General features: G+C 46.5%; 1 protein-coding gene and 1 long non-coding RNA gene across 4 annotated transcripts in view; one reads left to right on the top strand and one right to left on the bottom strand.

Moving 5' to 3' along the window:
• Window positions 1-16,367, bottom strand: part of LOC142827514 (uncharacterized) — a 33,835-nt gene extending 17,468 nt beyond the window's left edge. For both annotated transcript variants that reach the window (XR_012902199.2, XR_012902200.2), the window contains exon 1: window positions 16,256-16,367. This is a non-coding gene — a long non-coding RNA (uncharacterized LOC142827514). The remainder of the gene's footprint in view (window positions 1-16,255) is intronic.
• Window positions 16,368-16,463: 96 nt separating this feature from the next.
• Window positions 16,464-17,265, top strand: part of CDK19 (cyclin dependent kinase 19) — a 185,587-nt gene continuing 184,785 nt past the window's right edge. Inside the window, exon 1 of one of the 2 annotated variants that reach the window (XM_075923110.2) lies at window positions 16,464-16,765. In XM_075923110.2, the coding sequence (XP_075779225.1) occupies window positions 16,625-16,765 (141 nt within the window). In that variant the 5' untranslated portion in view covers window positions 16,464-16,624. The remainder of the gene's footprint in view (window positions 16,766-17,265) is intronic. The other variant, XM_075923111.2, reaches the window with a different exon arrangement.

Below are 17,265 nucleotides of genomic sequence, written 5' to 3'. Positions count from 1 at the left end.
TATCCCCGGGGGTGGGAGCTGCCCTGAGACCGCACCCATGCCCCTGTGCTGTGTATAGTGTGGGTGAGGTGGGGGGGAGATTTTAGAGGAGGCTTGTGAAGGGAGGGCATCCTACTGTGTCCCGCCCTGGGGTCAGGAGCATATCAGGTCTCTTCACATACACGTGTGGCTATCAGGCCACAACCTCTGTGTGGTACGTAGCTAGAGCCACCTGCCCAGGGGTGGCACGACATTGTGCTCACACATGCACAGATTGCTGCGTGATCCGTGGTAAGCAAGGCCCACGCGCACAGTCCCTGGTCTCCCTCCTACCCGGGAAGGGGACAGTGATGGCACTTAGATGGTGTGGCCTCCCCAGACGACCCTGGTGACTCTACTGCTGGAACAGCATGGGGGTCCAGCTGGTGTGGCACCCTCAATGGCGGCTCCTCCTCTGTGCCCTGGTCAGGGCCCCCTGGTCACGGCTCGCTGCCCCCCAGGGTGGCACGGACCGCACCACCCCCCAGGATGTGGTCCATTGCCTTGAAGTAGGAGCAGGTGTCTGCCCCTTCTCAAGAGTTGCCCCGAGTAGCCCTGGCATACCCCTGCCGCAGCTCTTTAATTTTCAGGCACATCTGCTCCTGGGTGTGCCTGTGGCCTTTCTGGGCCATGGTGGCAGCTATACGGCCGTAGACGGCTACGTTCCTCCGTCTAGTGCGGAGATCATGGACATTGGGGACCTGCCCCCAAACCTCAATGAGGTCTATGATCTCCTCACTACTCCAGGAGGGAGTGTGGCGTCTATGACCCCTGGCTGGCTCCTGGGTGCTGGGGGACTGGGCGGGAGACGGATAGCTGGCACTGGCTGCCCGGCTCATGGTGGGGACACTGGATCAGGGGCAGAGACTGCTGGCAGGCCTGGCTCTCGCATGTGCAGTCTGGCCAGAGTCTACTCCTTTAAGGGCTCTGGGTCTGGGAGAAAGGAGAGGAGTTTTCCTGGTTTGGCCCAGAGTGGCCATCAGGGGAAACTGGGAAGGGCTGGAGGCCAGTTAATTTGAATTAAGTGTCTACAGAGCACTTACTTCGAATTAGCTATTTCGAATTTGGCGTTACTCCTCGTAGAATGAGGTTTACCAAATTCGAATTAAGCGCTCCGCTATTTCAAATTAAATTCAAAATAGCGATTTGCATGTATAGACGCTATTAAAGTTAATTTGAAATAACAACTGTTATTTCAAATTAACTTTGCAGTATAGAAATACCCTTATAGAGGCAGCAGCATGGAGTGACAGGGGGCTCCTGAGGAGTGGGGTCAGAGTGCACTGGCTGCTGGCCCCGCCCCTGGAGACTACCGAATAATCAAGTAACTGATAAGAATTTATGAGTTTAAGTGACTATTCAATTAACCGACATTAACACCCCTACCTCCTAATGCAACCTAATATTCCATTAGCCTTCTTGGTTACAAGGGCTGTTGATTCATATCCAGCTTCTCATCCACTGTAATCCCCAGGTCTTTTTCTGCTGTACTGCTGCTCAGCCAATTGGTCCCCAGCCTGTAACAATGCTTGGGATTCTTCTGTCCCAAGTGCAGGACTCCGCACTAACCCTTGAACTTCATCAGATTCCTTTTGTTCCAGACTTCCAATTTGTCTAGGCAATTCAGGATCCTATCCCTATTATCTAATGTATCTACTCTCTCCCTAGGTTAGTGTCATCTGCAAACTTGCTGAGGGTGCAATCCATCCCCTCATCCAAATCGTTAATACAGATGTTGAATAAAACCAGCCCCAGTACTGATGTTGGGGGCACTCCACTTGATACTGACTGCCAGTCAAACATTGAGCCATTAATTACTACCTGTTGAGCCTGACAATCTAGCCAGCTTTCTATTCACCTTACAATTTTATTTATCCAATCCATACTTCCTTAACTTGCTAGCAAGAATACTATGGGAGACCGTATCAAAAGCCTTGCTAAAGTCAAGGTATATCACATCCACTGCCTTCCCCATATCCACAGAGTCAGTTACCTTGTCATAGAAGGCAATTAGGTTGGTCAAGCATGACTTTCCCTTGGTGAATCCATGTTTACTATTCCTAATCACTTTCCTCTCCTCCACATGCTTCAAAATGGATTTATTGAGGATCCCCTTCCATGATTTTTCCAGGGACTGAGGTAAGGTTGACTGGTCTGTAGTTTCCTAGATTGTCCTTCTTCCCCTTTTTGCCTTTATGCAATCATCTGGGACCTCCCCGATCACTGAGGCTGTGTCTGCATTGGCACCCTTTTCCGGAAAAGGGATGCTAATGAGACAAGTCGGAATTGCAAATGCCGCGGGGAATTTAAATATCCCCCGCGGCATTTGCATGAACATGGCTGCCGCTTTTTTCTGGCTCGGGGCTTTGCCGGAGAAAAGCACCAGTCTCGACGGGATCTTTCGGAAAATAAAGCCTTTTCCGGAAGATCCCTTATTCCTCTTAAAACCAGTCAGGATCACCTGTCAGAGGCTCCAATATCTGGTGACCAGCGGTTTATTCCCTTTCATGACAGTGTTCCAGTTGTGTGAGTCATCTCACCAAGGCTCTGTTATTCCAATCAAATCATAGTTCTTTGACTGTGCCAGTACTTCTAATTCCTCCTGCTTGTTTCCCAGGCTTCTTGCACTGGTGTACAGACACCTTAGATAAGTAGCTGATTGCCCTACCGTCTGAGTACAATTCAGGGGTCCTCTTCTGTTGCACCTTCCTCCTTGTATTTCTTCCTGGTATCCCACTTTCCCACTTACCTCAGGGCTTAGGTCACTGTCCCCTGACAAACCTAGTTTAATGCCCTCCTCACTAGGTTTGCAAGGCTGCCTGCAAAGATATTCTTCCCTTTCTTTGTTAGGTGGATCCCATCTCTTCCTAGAAATCCTTAGCAATATAGATATATGTGGTATATCTATCTGTATTTCCAACTTGTGCTGAAGGGAGACACCTTCAGAGAGATTGGCATTAGCACTTAGCCTATTCAATTGTCCATTCAGGGTTATCAGCTGTACAAAGAACCCATTGAAAGAAACTAGGGCTACACCTTAGGAGTCAGAAAGACTTGTTTGGGGAATTCCTATGGACAGCGGACACCAAAGTTTTTCCATCCTGTGAAGCTTGTGTTTGGGACACAGTGGCTAGGTCTACACTGGCATGATTTTCTGGAAATGCTTTTAACAGAAAAGTTTTCCGTTAAAAGCCTTTTCAGAAAAGCGCGTCTAGATTGGCAGGACACTTTTCCGGAAAAGCACTTTTTCCGGAAAAGCGTCTGTGGCCAATCTAGACGCACTTTTCCGCAAAAAAGCCCTGCTCGTCATTTTCGCGATCGGGGCTTTTTTGCGGAAAACGCTACTGTGCTGTCTACACTGGCCCTTTTCCGGAACAGTTTTCCGGAAAAAGACTTTTGCCTGAACGGGAGCAGCATAGTTTTTCCGGAAAAGCACTGATGATTTTACATTAGATTGTCAGTGCTTTTCCGGAAATTCAAGCGGCCAGTGTAGACAGCTAGCAAGTTTTTCCGGAAAAGCGGCTGATTTTCTGGAATAACTTGCCAGTGTAGACACAGCCAGGAAGTATAAGCCAGATGACAAAAGGAATATAACGGTCAGCTACATCTTCTACATTTTGTCTTCATTCCTGCTTCTTATCTTTGTTTGGAGTAACTTTTCTACAAATCTTAGAAATAATAACTCCCGAAATAACTATTTTGAAATAAGCGTTATTCCTCATGGAAAACTGAGTTATTTCAAAATAATCAGCCTGTTATTTTGAAATAAAGGGCTTGGTGATGTTAGTCTGTATCTGTAAACATAATGAGGAATTCTCTGGTATTTTAAAGACTCACAGATTTATTTGGGTATAAGCTTTGGTGGGTAAAAACCATTTTGTCAGATGTATGGAGCGCTTTTTACCCACAAAAGCTTATGCCCAAATAAATCCGTTAGTTTTTAAGGTGCCAAAGGACTCCTCATTGTTTTCTTCAAATGAAGTTCTGAGCAAAGGATTGAATGACCCATCCAATCTTTAGATCTGTTCAAGAGAGACTTTCAAGCCAAAAAAACTCACCAAGAACCTGCTATCAGGACTTTGAAGTCTCTGTAGGTATTTGATTGCTTTACTGTTTAACAACTCTCTTCTTGTTCTTTTTTCTTTATAATAAACCTTTAGTTTTTGACATGGCTGGCAGCATGATATTTTAGGTAAGATCGAAACTAATATTGATCTGGTGACATGGCTGACCCTTAGGGCTCAGAAGAACATTTTGTATAGTGAACAGAGTTTTTAAATAAGTTCTTGCTGTTCTGGATCTAGGTACTGATTGGGAGCTAAAGAACTAGAATGCAATAAAGGGGGCTGTTGATTTCTTTCTTTGGCTACATCTAGACTAGGTCTACGTCTAGGTATCCTGAAAAACTCTGCTGCATTCAGGTAATGGGTGTGCTCTTCCGCTTTTTTTGCGCAAGAGCAGACGTGTTCTTTCAGAAGCCCTGTCTTCCTGCTTTCACGAGGAAGAAGGGCTCTTCCGAAAGAGGAGGATTTTCCGAAATTTGGCCAAGTGTAGATGCACCAAATTTCAGAAAAGCGTCTTCCAAAAAAACTATCGGAAAAAGGTACGCAATTTGTGAAGCGCATTTTGTGTACCTTTTTCTGATAGATCATTGTAGTTTAGACATAGCCTTTGATTCTTGATAGCCAATGTGAGGGATCAGATACGTACTTTGTTACTACTAATTTACCTTCAGTGTTAACCCCTGGTTTTGAGAGTGTCTGTTCTCCCTTTTGCAGACTGCCCTCCAGGGACATCTGGGGATAATAGATTACAAACTGCATATGGGACAACAATCCAGTAGGCTATGTCTACACTGCAACTTTTTGCAGCAGAAAATATGCTAATGAGGGACTCATTAGCATGAGCTGCAATGTCATTAGTATATTTTCTGCCGATTCTTTTTGCGCAAGGGGTTTTTGTTTTGAGCAACCCCCCCTTTTTTATCCTTATGCCTCAGATCTTGCGCAAAATGGAAGCAGCTACACTGCTTCTTTTTGCGTAAAAACCCCTTGGGCAAAAAGAATTGGCAGAAAATATGCTAATGACATCACGACTCATGCTAATGAATCCCTCATTAGCATATTTTCTGCTGCAAAAAGTTGCAGTGAAGACAAAGCCATACTGTTGGGAAAGAGAAAAATTTAATGCTCAGGAATATTAACAGGAGTATTGTTTGTAAAACACTGGAGATAATTGTTCAGCTCTACTCAGTACTGGCTTCAGCTGGAGTACTGTTTCCAGTTTTGGACACCACACTTTAAAATGGAGGGAGTCAAGAAAAAAACATAACCTATGAGATTTGACATATTCTAGAGAACTGAGGTCTGGAGGACATATTTTTCAAACATATAAAAGGCAGATGATCAGTTGTTTTTCCAAGCACACCAAGGGTAGGACAAGAAGTATTTGGCTTTGTTTGCACCTAAGGCAATTTTGGCTAGATATTAGGAAAAACTTTCTAATTTTAAAGATAATTAAGTACTGGAACAGGTTATTTAGGGCTCTTGTAAAATCCTCATCATTAGTCGTTTTCAAGTACAGACTAGACAAACATCTGTCCAAGTTAGGGTAGAGATACTTAATCCTACCTCAGCACTGTGGAGGAGGAAGAGAAAGACTAGGTCCTGGTCTATACTAAGGAGTTATTTCAAAATAACTCCCCTTATTTCGAAATAACAAGTGGAGCCTCCACATCACCAAGCCCTTTATTTCAAAATAACAGGCTGGTTATTTTGAAATAACTCAGTTTTTCATGAGGAATAACGCTTATTTCAAAATAGTTATTTCAGGAGTTATTATTTCAAAATAAGTTATTTTGAAATAATTTCCTAGAGAAGACATGCCTTAGATGACTTCTTGAGGTTCTTTCCAGCTCTATATTTCTATGATTCTATACCAGTAATAAAATACTTACTTTGGTATAGCTCAGTTTATAGGAATAAAATATGTCAGAGTGGCCAAACCACAGCTCATGAGCTACATGTGACTCTTTTATAGTTAAAGTGTGGCTCGCAGAGCCTCTATTCCTCTTTCTCCATCTACTAGACTTGGGGAACGAGAAACCCGGGGCTTCTGCCCGGCAGCAGCATGGTGGGAGTAGGGTCTTCTGTCTGCTGAGAGTGCAGGGGCATTATTTAAAGGTTTGGCCCTCCAATAGCTTCTGTCTTAGAATCATAGAATACTAGGACTGGAAGGGACCTCGAGAGGTCATCGAGTCCAGTCCCCTGCACTCATGGCAGGACCACATACTGTCTAGCCCATCCTTGATAGACATTTATCTAACCTACTCTTAAATGTCTCCAGAGATGGAGTTTCCACAACCTCCCTGGGCAATTTATTCCAGTGTTTGACTACCCTGACAGTTAGGAACTTTTTCCTAATGTCCAACCTAAACCTTCCTTGCTGCAGTTTAAGCCCATTGCTTCTTGTTCTATCCCCAGAGGCCAAGATGAACAAGTTTTCTCCCTCCTCCTTATGACACCCTTTTAGATATCTGAAAACTGCTATCATGTCCCCCCTCAATCTTCTCTTTTCTAAACTAAACAAACCCAATTCCTTCAGTCTTCCCTCATAGGTCATGTTCTCTAGAACTTTAATCATTCTCATTGCTCTTCTCTGGACCCTCTCCAATTTCTCCACATCTTTCTTGAAATGCGGTGCCCAGAACTGGACACAATACTCCAATTGAGGCCTAACCAGCGCAGAGTAGAGCGGAAGAATGACTTCTCGTGTCTTGCTCACAACACACCTGTTAATGCATCCCAGAATCATGTTTGCTTTCTTTGCAACATGTCTTGCCTCTCTCTACCCTCAGTGGTTCTCCCTGCAGCCACCGCCTCTCCCCATGGCTGCTGCCAAGCCCCATGTGACCAAGCAGGGCCAGCAAATCCTGGCAAATATCTAGAGGACAAGTGCCTTCCACACGTTGCCTTTGGTTTCTACCCAGCAGGGAGAGGGGTCACTGTGGCTTCAATACACCCCCAGGGTATACCTACAGGGGCTCAGGGTTTCACCAGGAATGGGGCTGACGCCCTGGGTGTGTCTAGACTACATGGCTCCATCGACAGAGACATGTAAACTAGTTTACTCAACATAGTCAATGAAGTGGGGATTTAAAATAAAAATGGCTGTCGCGCTCTGCCGACAATCAGCTTATCCAGCACAGCATGGCAGTCTAGACACGGCGCGGTCAACAAGGGAAGCCTTTGTCAACTGCTCCTGTAAACCTTGTGCTTCCCAGCTGATGGCTACTCCCTGGGGCTAGACTGGGGCAGTGGAAGCTGTGCTGCCTGGCAGGCAGCTGCTTCCTGGAGTTTGGGGCCCCCGTGGTCATTTGTGAGTATAACTGACCCTGCTATCACAGTCTTCCCTTTTCATTTGTCCAGAAACAATCACATCCCATGCACATCCCACTGTCCTGGCACAACCAAACCCTGACCTTGCTTTAAATTATGATAAGAGGAAGCTGCATACCAAATCTGGTGGTCCTAGCTCTTACCATTTAGTAGTTCTTGAACAAACAGACTCACAAATAGATGGACATACGCAGATTCACAAATTCTCTCAAATATATAGTAAATGGTACACCCACATCTTGAATAGTGCATGCAGATGTGATCACTTCATCTCAAAAAAGATACCTTGGCATAGGAAAAAGTTCAGAAAAGGGCAACAAAACTGATTAGGGATATGGAATAGCTACCATATGAGGAGAGATTAATAAGATTCTGACTTTTCAGCTTAGAAAAAGAGATGACTAAGGGGGCTATAACAGAGGTATAGGGCTGAAGTCCTGAGGCATTCCTGACACTTAAAGTTCTGAAGATTTTTCTGTTTGGTCAGAGGATCAAATAATTTGGTCATACCTAAGCTATTTTAATAAATACACCTTTATAGAACTATAACTACATCCACAGCAGTAGGCTGTATCACTTTCATTATATGGATCTGTAAATCAATATACTAATGGTGGTATAAAAATTGTGTGTAGATAACCCTTACATCAATTTAAAACAGACTTACTCCAGTTTAGCTTGTGTCAGGAAACAGACACATGCTAAATAGATATAACCATTGTTAATTTAAAACGAGAGTCCATACACAAAAACAACAGTGGTTTAACTAATCTGATTTAAGTTAATCCAGTGCAACTTCTGTGTGTAGAGAAGCTCTCATGTTTGTTACTTTATAGACTGGGGCATTGAAAAATTCTGCACCACCATTTAGAGCTACTTTTATGCACAACCAGATTGTGCTAATAAATTAAATTGGGTTCTTTCTTTCATTCTACTCCACCCTTTCCTCTAAACCCATACCCCCATCCTGTCTCTTCTGATCCTTGCCCTGCCTCTCTGGAAATATCTTGAAATATGACACCCCCCTTCACTGTAGACACTCCTGCAACTCACAGGCAATCACCCAAGAAGACCCCACATATATTTATTAGAACGCAAAGCAGAAATTTCCAGTGTGCTTATATGACTGTATTTCTTAAGTGAACTATATGTGCTTTAGCAGAACTTCTACGTATTTGAAGACATATACTAGCAGAGACCTTTTTTAAAACTCGTCAGCTTTTTCTCCCTCTATGGTTTCCATTATATACTCCTTATTTTCTTATACTGCAAGAGATAGATCTTTTTCAACACTTCAGGAAAGGCAATCTCATTTTGAGTCTAACTGAAATAAAATGTTAAAAGAAGTATTTTATCTGCTTACCAATGCAATACCCTATCGGTTTAAAAGAGATGCAGGGGGAGGAGGGAAAGGGGGAGCCAGGAGAAGGGGGGAGGGAGTGAGAGGCTGTTTCTGGTCTTTTAAAAGTCAGAAGAGAAACTGCTCTCTAGCTCAACCCGAGTGGTAAGTGAAGCAAGAGAAGATGCAGCCTCTAGTTGTGGGTGAAAGTTAGAGAAGAGATAAGAACTTTTTGTTCTTCCCTGATAAATAGATAGAAACAGAGTACGATGGTTGAGAAATTTATCTAGGCAATAAGGGAAGTAAGTTAGAGCAAACTGCAAAGAAAAATCTTAAATACATTCTAATAACAATCTGCATAGGGGAATGATGTAGCTTGTGTCCTTTTCCTCTCATGATGTACAAGAGCTAAAAATGTTTAAAAAGGGGCTTTGGCATTTGCCTGAGAAATACATTATGTCTGCCTTGGAAAACTATGGTGAATAAAGAATTAGTGAAACCATCAAGAAAATGAAAGCTGAGCAATTGAGAAAGAAAAGGGATTTTAATAAGATTATTTAGTACTTTTTCTGTTTAGCTTCTCTGTGACTTAACACTTTTTAAAAAATTATTTATTCCAAAGAAACACCTTTTCAGCTCCAGTTAAGATATTAGAATGTACAACAAATATGCTTGGAGTTCACCAACATTGACATTTCTGATCTAAATGAATTCCTCTGGTAAGAAATAAGAAGTAAAAATTTGACTCTTAGGCTACCTTTATACAACAATAAAAGGAAAATAACAGTATTTTAAAAAATATTAAAACCATTTCACTTCTAAATGGCTTAAAATACATGAAAACAGACCTAGGTCAGACAGAAGCATAGCCAAAATACCAGTTTAGTAAAGCTGATAAACTTATAAGAGCTGAACAAGCAGCCAGCTCTGGTATCAAAATGATATTCAACAATTAAAATGTCCCTTAACTGTGAATAAGTACAAAGCTGATTCCTTCTGTTTATCCACCTCCATGTTTCACCTGATCCGGATTTTTTAAAGTTGTATGCATGCTAGCATACTCCTAGCATGAAAAACATTGGAAATAGTATTGCCCCAGGACATGTTGCTCCTTATCCCCACTGGTTGTCACTCATTCTTTGTGTAAACCATTTGTGCAGCTTCCCCTCTAGCTTCCTAAACCTATCTGTATTCATTCAAATGGATAATTTTTCTTTTCTCCCGATTCTCATCAACTTGTCTCCAGTCAGAGAAACTAAGATGAGCTCCTCTAATTATTATTTTGAAGTACAGAGTAACATGGCTACCCCCTCAGACTTTTAAACTAAAACAGTAATGAAAAAAAACTTACTAATACTAAGTTTTGTAGCTGTTTCTTCTCAAAACATGATGTACCAAGCTGCCTAATGAGAGTCCTTTTTAATCTATGGACTACATTTTTTATAAAAAAAAAATAGAACCGAGATGAAGGTCCAGAGAAAGAATGAGTCAGCTCTGGAATGTTAATTCCTTTCACATCAATTGTAAGCTAGTGCCTGAGAGAAGAATCCTATCATGGAGAGAGCACCACTCAAAGTTACAGTTTTACTTAGGACTAATGGTAAGTGATCTGAAATGCTTTTAAAAAATGATTTATGATCGAAGTTCAACAGAATACGTGTATATTAGTCTCACAGATTTCAAAATATAGTGTTATTAACTGAGACGTTTTATCAGAGGGGTAGCCATGTTAGTCTGAATCTGTATAAACAACAAGAAGTCCTGTGGCACCTTATAGATTAACAGATTTATTGGAGCATAAGCTTTTGTGGGCAAAGACCCACTTTGTCAGATGCCGCTACTATGTCCCATATTGTTTCACCAATGAGAGCTGGACCAGGCTTACCCTCCCAGGACAAGGAGAAACCAACACGCTATTATAGCAAAGTATAATGTGCCCTTTTACTCAGGTTTTAAAGCAGGAATGTTGTAAAAACAACAGTTCAAAAGGACACTGGTTCAGGACTGCCCAAACTTACAGTCCACATGTAAATCTTTGAATCAGGTTATTCTTGTCTGTGTCTGATAAAACAACTACTACCCACTGAAACCTACATAGCTGTCACTATCCTTGCTTCACTTCCTGTTCCCTATGGCTGTGTCCAGACTCAGGGGTTTTTTCGAAAAAAGTAGCCTTTTTTCGAAAAAACCTCACCTGCGTCTAGACTGCAGCCGCGTTCTTTCGAAATTAAATCGAAAGAACGCGGCTTTTCTTTCGATGGCGGTAAACCTCAATTTACGAGGAAGAACGCCTTCTTTCGAAAGTTCCTCTTTCGAAAGATGGCGTTCTTGAATGTAAATAGGGCTTCTTCGAAAGAGAGCATCCAGACTCACTGGATGCTTTCTTTCGAAAAAGCAAGCCGCTTTTTCGAAAGTTCAACGTGCAGTCTAGACGCTCTCTTTCGAAAGAGGCTCTTTCGAAAGTATCTTTCGAAAGAGCCTCTTTCGAAAGAGGCTTGCAGTCTAGACATAGCCTATGTGTCTCAGGCTGCAGGGTTGGGCAGGGCCTTGTTGATTATCCCGAGGTTGTTTGCTCCACTCTGTCCCTTTCCCTGCACACTTAGGGTACGTCTAGACTACAGAGTTTTGTCGACAGAAGTTTTGTCGACAGATACTGTTGACAAAGCTTCTGTCGACAAAGAGCGTCTACACTACATTCAGTTCTGTCGACAAAGCAAGCTGCTTTGTCGACATGGCAGTGTAGATGCAAGGACAGTTTACATGCAATAACACCTTCTGTCGACAGAACTCTGTCGACAGAAGGCGTTATGCCTCGTAAAATGAGGTTTACCAGCGTCGACAAAACTGCTGAGTTCTGTCAACATTATGTCGACAGAACTCAGCGGTAGTGTAGATGCAGGTATAGTTTTGTTGACAAAAGTCCACAAATGTAGTTTTAAAGACTAAATTACTATGAGGTCTCAAATATTTTAAATATTTTATTAATTTTGGAAAATGCTGTTCTGCCTATTTTGAAGCTTTTCTCCCTTTGTTTCGAGGCCTCCATGACTCCATATGAGGCTGAAGTAAGTAGAAGAAATTGGTCTTAATTGGGTCTTCCAAATTGAATTTTATATTGTGATTACTGTTTGGATTAAAATACTGCAAACAGCACCTGGTCCTTATGGTACTGTTTCTCCATTAAAAATACATTCAAAATGGGATCTCCTTTAAAAAAAAGGGGGGGGGATTATATATGGCTTAGAGATGTTAAATGTAATCAACTAATCGACTAGTCAATAGATTTTCCATCCACTTGTCAAATAGTTGATAAGCAGGGGAACTGCAGCGGGACCTGAGAGCTAACCCTGCTGCAGCTCTGCCTTTTAAATGTATTAATAGCTTGTTGGCTCTTAATATATTTAAAAGGCTAAAGCGCAGCAGGAGGGACCCAGCATGAGCCAGGACAACTAACAAGCTCTTAAAACATTTAAAAAGCAGAGGTGTAGTATCTGGGACTGGACGCAAGCTGGGAATAAGCTGATTTCCAGCTTGTGCCCAGTCCCCACTACCTCCCTGCGGAGACGGAGCTGGGGGAACTGGCTTTTAAGCCGGCTCCTTCGAACACTGGCTCTTGTCCCCTCCTCCCTTGCGGACTCTGATAGAGGCAGCAAGGGGGGGGGGGGCTAAGCGACTAGTTGAGGAATTAGTTGACTATCCTATAAGCTTTTGCTTATTGCAGAGGTGGAGAACCTTTTTTGGGTTGGGGGCTGTTGACCCACAGAAAAATCAGTCGGGGGCTGCACACAAATTAGGAGCAAAATCAAAAAACAAAAAAACACCCCAAGAATAAACTCCCACTGACATTGAGGAGATAAAGCTTCAGAGGTTAGTCTGTAACAGGAAAAACTTAAAAAATAACAATTAGTCTAGTAGCATCTCAAAGACTAAATAGTTACAAGAGGCTGATAAGAACCATTAGTTAGTACTTGGAAAGGAAGATGACCAACACCAGATTCTACACAGACATCAAGAACCATTAGCACCTTCATTGGTCGGTTGGTTGATAATGTGTGAACCATGATTCACACATTATCATAAGAAATAAACTTGTGAATGAAGTTAAGCTCCAATCCTTCTCTGTGTATTTGGCTTGTGGAATTGGTCTGAAACAAAACAGCGACTTGGAGATCCATTAATGAGTGTCCAGGAAGATTAAAGTGTTCTCCAACAGGTTTTTGTGTGTTGCCTTTTCGGATATCTGATTTGTGTCCATTAATTCTTTCCCATAGAGCAGTGGTCTCCAACATTTTTACACCCAAGATCACTTTTCAAATGACAGAACAAGCCAAGAGCTACCGCCCCGCTCCTTCCTCGAAGCCCTGCCCCTTCCTCTCTATTCTCTCCATCACTTGCTATCCCCAACCCTTATACTGCTGCTTTTTCCCCAATCCTTCTGTAGGAAGAGGTTTTCCCAACATTTGGCCTGTCAAGACTGGACCAAATGTCAGTAAAACCCCTTCTTTTGGAAGCCCTCTTATTCCTCGTGGAAAGAGGAATATAGGGGTTACTGAAAGAGCATGTTTGCTCTTCCACTAAAAAAAGCGGAAGAACAAATGCATCCCTGGATGCAGAAGAGTTTTTCTGGGATATCTTCAGAATCCTGAAAAACTCCTGCAGTCTAGCCTTACCCTCACTGGGTTGAGGAAGGATGTATAGGCTCTGGGGTGGGAATGAGGGATTTGGATGTGGGAAGGGGTGAGAAGTGCAAGCTCTGAGAGGAAATCTGGATATAGGAGGAGGTGGAGAAGGGGACGCTGGGTCGGGGAGGGGGCTTCAGGCCGGGCAATGTTGGGGTCAGATGTAGGGTTAGGGTACTAAGCAAGCCACAAGCTTGTGGATATAAAGGTGCAGGAATTTGGGTTAGGGTATGTGAGGGGCTCAGGGCAGGGATTTCCAGTGTATGATAGGTTCAGATCAAAGGTCTGGGGGAAAGGGGTATGCAGGAGTGTCATGATGTTGTGGGCAGATAGGGGCTTGGCCCCAACTGTGGGTTTGTTGGCCAGGCTTCATTTTTAAATAAAATACTATGGCAAACAAAAAGTTTCTGCATTCTCTTTATTTATGAGAAGGGCAGGGAACCTGTTTTGAGTCAGGGGTCACTGACCCACAGAAAAGTCAGTAGGATCCACACAAGTGGGATGCAAAATAAAAACTCCTCCAAAACTCCCACAAGCCTCACTAATGTGGCCCCAACTGTGCTGGTGGGAGCAGGGGGACATGGTATTGGGGAAGGGTGCAAGGGGGTATCAGGACAGGGTGCTGGCTAGGGTGCCAATGGGTGCTGGGGCAAGGGCCAGTGGGTTCTGGGGCAAGGGCCTGGGGCAGAGGACAGGGTGTCAGTGGAGGCAAGGGACAGGGTGCTGGGGTGGGGACAGGATGCCAGTGGGAGCAGGGTGTTGGCTGGGGCAGGGAATCCCTCCCCCCCCCAGAGGAGGGAAGCTCCGGCAAGAGCCTCTTTCTGGGACTCCTCCCCCGCAAAGGAGGAAAACCCCAGCGCATTTCCCCCCAGGGACTTCTCCCCCCCTCCCTGGCGCGTGCTTCTCCCCGGGACTCCTACCTCCTCCCCCGCAGAGGAGGGGAGCCCCAGTGTGCACTGCCCCCTGGACTCCTCCCCTCTCCCTTACAGAGGTGGGGAGCCCCAGCACATGCTTCCCCCTGGGACTCCTACCTTTTCCCCGGCGTGCGCTTCCCCCTGGGACTCCTCCCCCATCCCCGGTGCAAGCTTGCCCTCAGGACTTCTACCTCCTCCCGGGCAGAGGGGAGCCCCGGTGCGCGCCTCCCCTCTCTTCTCTTCCCCCCCCCCCCGGAAGCCCCAGCGCGCATCTTCCTCTAGGACTCCTACTTCCTCCCGGTGCGCCACAGACCTGGAGGAGAGGAGTAGGCAGTGTACTTCCGGAAACCCTGGAAGTGGCACGCAGTTGCTGGACTTCCCTCCACCCCACAGGAAGTTGGCACTACCTCCGTTTTCGGAGGTAGGTAGTGGGGCTTCTTGGGGGCGAGGAGAATTGGAGGGGCCCCGAACGCCTCGCAATCACTGGTCGAGCCCTTCCGATCAACCCGTTGATTGTGATCGATGGGTTGGTGACCATGGCTGTACAGACTGTCCAGTCTGTCCGATAGATATTGCAGTGGGGGCATTGCTGGCATTTGACGGCATAAATCACATTAGGGGATGTGCAGTTAAATGAGTCTCTGATTTGGTGGCTGATATGGACACTCCCCAAATTCTCCTCAAACAGCAGAGCCCCCCCCCCACGGGGTTCACCACCCCTCGCTCATCAGACAGTTGACTAGTAGCTTACATCCCTAATGAGGCTATATACCACTAATCTTATAAGAACAGCTTGAGGCACGATGGTAGCAAATATCAATTTCAAAACAGAAATGGGAATTGAAGGTATGTTTACCTGATGGAGCCTTTATTGATATAGAGCACAACCCTGTAGTGTAGTATAGCTACAGCCTATAGCAACAGATTTGTTGTAGTAACACAACCTCCCTGAATGACTCTGGCTATTTCCCTAGACACCACTTCTGTCAACCTAGTGTTGGAGCCTACACTGTTTTTTTTTAGCATAGCTATGTCTTTCTGGAGTGTAGTTTTTTCTCACCCCTAACTGGCATAGCTACTTCAAGGCAATTTAAGTACACACTAAGCCTAGGACAGAAGTGTCTGAGTGGCCCTTTTCATGATAGTCATGCTTAAGTCCCATGACTGGCTGTTTTCTCTTGCAGTGGAATAGCCTCCCGGCAATGTTGTCATGGCGATGGTGACTCAGGAATGAGCAGGGATAGTGTCTGGCCGTCCGGGATTGCTCTGTGCAAGCAGTTCTGGGCCAGCCTTTGATTGTGCATCACCCCGAAGGCAGGGATGTGCGCTAGCGCGGTGCCTCGCAGGGCTCAGCGGGCACCTCCGATCTTTCGCCCTGGCGCTGGTAGGGAAGGAAGCCGAAGCGCCAGCCCCTTGGGCCGCACCGGGGCGCGCAGGCGGGGCCGCTGCCTCCTCCTCTGACCCCTCGGGGACAGCAGGTGGGGCCCCGCCCCGGTTCCACTTGTAGGAGGGTGTCGCCGCCGCCAGGCCACGCCAGCCCGCGGGGCCCTATTGCATCTGCTGGAAACTGGGCGGCAGCATCTAACCCGCTCCGCGCTGCCCCGGCCACTCCGATCAGAGACGGCTCCGCCCCAAAAGCGCGTGCCAGGGCGGCTGATTGACGAGCACGGCAGCCACTCACGCCTAAGCCCGTAGCCCAACGACTAAATGCGCGAGATGAGCCGTAACCAATCGGGATCGCCAAAGAGGGGGGAAGGGCGGGGCCACGCTTGAGTGGCAGCTCACAACGTAAACAAGTACCAGCGCCACAATCCTTCCCCTCCCCCTAGCTGAAGGGCTGAGGCTCAGGTACTGAGCACGGTCTCGCTGCGAACCAACCTCCCACCCGCGTGTGGTTGCGCCTCCCACCTCAGTCGGGCAAAGTGAAGAGTCAGCAACTTCCCAGCGTCCGCTGAAGCGCTTAGCCGCTCAAGGGAGCGCAGGCGCAGGCAGGGAGTGGGTATTGCGGTGCATGCTGGGAAATGTAGTTCTCCCGCCGCTGCCTGCCTATGGAGCCTTTGGATCCGCGGCGCCCGCTGCACTATCAGTCCCAGAATGCCCCGCGCCACGGTGCAAGCCGCTCCAGTTGAAGCGGGTGGCGGCGGAGCGGACCAAAAAAAAAAAAAAAACCCCACAACAAAATCCAAGAAAACAGCCCCCCCAGCCCCACTCGCGGCAATGGTGCAGGGAGGGGGCTCCCGGCGCCGGGGGCGCTGATCCCGCCGCGCCCCCTCCCCCATGGGTGAGCGACATGGACTACGAGTTCAAATCCAAGCTGGCGGCCGAGCGCGAGCGGGTGGAGGATCTGTTCGAGTACGAGGGCTGCAAAGTGGGGAGAGGCACCTACGGGCACGTCTACAAAGCGCGGCGCAAGGACGGGTAAGAGGGGGCGGCGCTGGCACGGGGCGGGGGCTCCTGGCTTGGTCCCCCCCCCCGCCCCTGAGTGTCCCTCCGCCCTCCTGGGGCCGCGGCGCCGGGACTCCCTGCAGGCGTCCCCAGTTCAGCGACGCTGATGCCGCAAGCTCCTGGGCACCCTCTCGACCCCGCAGCTGCGGGAGGGTGCGGTGACTGGGGGGGACTAGTTGTCTGTGGCCCCTGGAGACGGCAGTGACAGTGGGGCTGGGCGGTGCTAGCTGCCGCGCCCCCTGCCAGTGGGAATGCCTAGAAATCCCCACACTGGGAAGGGGAGCGGAGGGGACGGGGTGGAGCGGGACTTGGTGGTGGGGGTAGGGGAGCTGGCGGTGGTGTGTGTCCGTCCGTTCCGCCCCCCCCCCCCCCGGGAGGGAGAGAGCCAGAGCATGAAGGTGGCAGCGAGAAATGAGAGGGGCCACCCTGAGGTGAAGGTGGGAGGGTAGCAGGGAGACTGGGGCGAGCCCTGG

This window comes from Pelodiscus sinensis, chromosome 3, assembly GCF_052426305.1.
Source record: "Pelodiscus sinensis isolate ZL-2025 chromosome 3, ASM5242630v1, whole genome shotgun sequence".
Taxonomy (NCBI): Eukaryota; Metazoa; Chordata; order Testudines; family Trionychidae; genus Pelodiscus; species Pelodiscus sinensis.
The sequence above is the reverse complement of the archived record's forward strand: the minus strand, read 5'-3'. Positions and strand labels throughout refer to the sequence as shown.